This window comes from Limulus polyphemus, unplaced genomic scaffold (genome assembly GCF_000517525.1).
Source record: "Limulus polyphemus unplaced genomic scaffold, Limulus_polyphemus-2.1.2 Scaffold4741, whole genome shotgun sequence".
NCBI classification, from domain to species: domain Eukaryota; kingdom Metazoa; phylum Arthropoda; class Merostomata; order Xiphosura; family Limulidae; genus Limulus; species Limulus polyphemus.
The window spans coordinates 71,704-75,849 of NW_013670351.1; the positions used below are offsets into that span (position 1 = coordinate 71,704).

The following is a 4,146-nucleotide window of genomic DNA, read 5'->3' on the forward strand; positions in this document are numbered from 1 at the left end:
TTTACCATAACTCTAAAGGATGGTAAGTTATATTTACCATAACTCTAAAGGATGGTAAGTTATAGGTAAGTTATATTTACAATAACTCTAAAGGACGGTAAGTTGAAGCAACTTTTACTGAAGCGTAGATGAGTAAGCAGTTTAATTAACAACGAAAATATGTTGGATCAGGAAGAGATTTAATCCACAACCTATTGAAGACGTCTTGCAGGAAGAGGTCTTAAAAATGAAAGAGTTGGAGAATAAAGTGATTAACTACAGACAAATTAAACCATAAGGAGTTTCAGTAACGATAAATTAATCGGAAGAAGAGTTACATCAGGAATGAATTTTACCTGTAAGATACATCCTCGGTAATCTTCATGGAAGACCAACTGTTGCTGATAAAGAGGATCTAAGGTTCTTCTGGCTATTGAGGTTCTTGCCTTCGCGATGCACTTTCGTCCATGAACTAAATAGACTTTGACGTATGGTGCTGTAGAAAAAAGTTACACGCTGTGTATAACGTACGAATCCTAAATCCTAAAGGAATCATTTCTATAAAACATCTAAATGTCCACAAAAACACAGAACATCTAAACCTAAACAAAAAACGCTTACAAAAAAAAACTACTTTGTTTTGTATAGATGCTTATTGGAAACGACATTTTTCTGTTATTTGGTTTCCTTTTTCGTGCCCTACATGACTCAGTCGTAAGTCTGCAGGGTTACAATTCTAGAAACCGGGTTTCAGTACCCATGATGAGCAGAGCACAGATAGTCCATTGTGTAGTTTTGTGCTTAACTACGATCAAACGAAAACCTTATTCGCGGGTATTACATTTCACGATGATCAAAATGTGTCATCAGTAAGCATCACATATTTTCCCTTTGTTTCTGCTGTAGTTCGATCTAATAAAATCATCAATGTTTACTAAAATCATAGTTTTCAATGTTTTGTTGCTGTTGAAGAAATCAATGCAGCTGTAACCTGTTAATGAAGTCTATTTCTGTCACATTAATAGTATGCAGGTACACTGGAAGTTTTACATGTTCTTTATCTAGTAACCTGAACACTTAAATGCTAAGGAATTTTTTCAACATTTCCATATATAACTGTGTATGAATATTTACAAGTAGGACATTACAGTCAATGAATGTCGTTAAATTCTTTTTATCCTAGTTACCTATTTTTCTGGGTCATTCACCTATGGTATCACGTGTGCTTTCTCGTGGGAGAGATTGCTGTGAAGCAGAACACATGTGAAAATGGGTAGTGATTTTTCCCACTGACAGGTTAAGTGATACCTACAGGTTTCCTTATTTTTCTATTAGAATGTGAAATAGTAACGTGGGTAGCGCATATGCCACGAGAAGAATAACATTCGTATATAATGCTGTGTTTTATCAGTCTGAGACAAGTTCTCTAGAGAGCTCCTATAAGATACCTCCAGTAAAAGCGCCATTTTCGGTCCAACAAACTCGTCACTTTGATTGTTTCAAGTGTTGAATAAAGATTACTTTGACCTTGTTCATATTTTATTTGGTCTCTTTCTTCCAACTCATTCAAAGTTAGAGAATTCAGTAATACACGTTCTTTTCTAACCTCTTATTATTAGTGGGTTCTACCATTGTTGCCGAGGAAAACTGGTTATTTAGAATTACCATATTTATCTAAATTTTGTGTACGATTATGAAAAGTAATAAATAATAAACAATATTTTTGACCTACCCTATTTCTACCAGGTTTTCACTTTGTTAAATTACGCAGATTTTGTTTCATCATACATACACAATTCTATAATAATTTGAATTATTCTCTTTTGTTCTTTAGATTGAGTTCAGTCATTTCATACGAAGCAGTAACCATTTCAAAGCTAACGATGCTCATCCATTGTTAAGTCTGTGTAATTTAACACGTTAAATGTTGGTTAAATATGTGCAAACTGAAGTGGAAACTATTTCCTATCTGTCATATGAGCAGTTCGGTTGATCAATAGCAACGTTGGCCTATAATATGGAAGCTCGAAACCAGTACGCCAAGAAGGGCTAAGCCTATATAATGACGGTTTGAAACCGGTATTGCTAACCGCACTGGATATTGATGCGACCATTCTGTTTAACCCTATCACGACAGGAACCTGTATTTTACAGAACCTTGTAACCACCGTGTAACCATGGTATACATACTATAACTCTGAAATTACTTACTGTATCTTCATGAAATTTGGCAAGCTTTCAGTAAACTTCAAAAGTCTTTGGTATACAAAAAAATCAGAATTTTTAATAAAGTATTTTTACTAAAACTTTGTTTAATTATATGGTGTGAGAATGTTGACTGTTCCCAATCCAAAGTGAATTTCATATTAAGAATGTTGACTGTTCCCAGTCCAAAGTGAATTTCATATTAAGATTAAGAAAGCAGATACTCAGGTTTTAAAAAACACACTTACAAAATTTAAGCAGTTAATATCTATGGAATTAATGTAAGAATATCAGAAACTCTGGCCATCAAAAAACTCAAACCAAAGTTTAATTATAAATGGTCAGCAATTGGAATCCGTCTAAGGAATTAGCTGCTAGAACTTAGCCAAAAGACAAAGTATGAATTCCTAACATCATTCATATGCGTAATATGTTAAATATCCATAAGGAAAGTCGTTTTATTCTGAGTTGAATACTTAAATGAGATAGCGAAATCCAGTAGTTGGAATTTAGGCTTATTGGGTGTGGTGTTCAAGAGGATTTTTTTCTTTGGCAGGAAATTAGGTATGAAACCGGAGATGAACCTCTGGTTGAATGGAGAATATTAGACTAAGATCATCACGAACGGATCCTGTATCATCAATCTGGATTTTAGGTAACTCTGGCAATGCCAACTGGTTCCGTGAAGACCTTAAGAATTATGTAGATCGTTAAATGGGACTATTCAGTGTGATATCGGTGAAAATCGTAAACTATTAATCTAAATAAAATTATTTGCTATATTTTAAAATTTCCAACTAAAACTATTCGGATACACATTTCCAGTTACATGGCTATGGTTACGAAAAGCATCTTTGGTTTCAAACTCGAACAGGCCTACACCGTCACTTCGGACTAATTCGAGTTATAAAACAAATGTGTAGTTTGTGGAACTGATTATACTTTTGATAATAGCCACAGTAACACAGCCTTCGATATTAGAAGGTCATACATTAATGAATTAATATAAAATGATGACATGTAATACATTGTTTGTTATAATGCAAAGCCACGTTGGGCTATCTGCTGTGTCCACCGCGAGGAATCAAACCCCGGATTGTATCGTTGTAACCCCGTAGACTTACAGCTGTCCCATCGAGGGACAATATATCGACAAAGATGAAGTTGAAATGACTTGCAAGAGACAAAAGTTACATTATGTTCTTGTTTAATATCCCGAATACTTGAATGTGAAGTCCTCATCTTAAAACAGCCTTCCTGCCCATGCGACATCTATGATAAAATACAATATTTTTGGTTTAAAAAAATATTTTTTTTCACAAATACTTCTAATATCTGAAGAAATAAAACTGATGAAGGGGGGGGGGGAATCTGTCATATGGCATGGTATTACTTTTATTTGATGACAGATTTGGTAAAAGATTAAGTAGTTAATATGGATATTACACATCGTTTTGAAATCATTTTTGAACAATCAGTTTTCCATACACCTTATTTACGACATCACAATGTACTCGTAAAATCGTACGTCATTTGCCAGAAAAATGTAACTATTGGCTTAATACCTTTAATTATATGATTAAAATTTTTTATTGTTAAGATAGCTTATTATTCCTTTCTTAATTCGTAAAATAAATATTTGATGACAGCCGCAGTACCAAAACCTCGGACAGATATCGTGCAATAATAAAACAAAGGTTGCAGTTCATAAACTACTCACCTGGTAACAGTTTAGCTCCTACTCTTGGCTGCAATTCTCTTGCACGTATAACCTCGATCTCAAGGTTCCCTTTCCGATCACAAAGGCTAAGCTGAATATCTCCTAAGCTTGGGGAAGCCAGCGCTTGTCGACCAACAAGCTGACCTGGTCCTAGTCCTTCCACAAAGTGTGAGTACTCTCCATCTGGTGTCAGTCTGAGAGATGGGAACCACCTAGTGTACGAATTTAAAACTATCTTCGAT

General features: G+C 34.6%; 1 protein-coding gene across 1 annotated transcript in view; it reads right to left on the bottom strand.

Annotated features, from left to right (window-relative positions):
- Nucleotides 1-266: 266 nt before the first annotated feature.
- LOC106471625 (regulating synaptic membrane exocytosis protein 3-like) overlaps nucleotides 267-4,146 on the bottom strand; it is an 11,015-nt gene continuing 7,135 nt past the window's right edge. The window contains exons 2-3 of the mRNA XM_013932237.2: nucleotides 3,905-4,116; nucleotides 267-475 (exon numbers count right to left, since the gene is read on the bottom strand). Of these exons, the coding sequence (XP_013787691.1) occupies nucleotides 267-475; nucleotides 3,905-4,116 (421 nt within the window). The remainder of the gene's footprint in view (nucleotides 476-3,904; nucleotides 4,117-4,146) is intronic.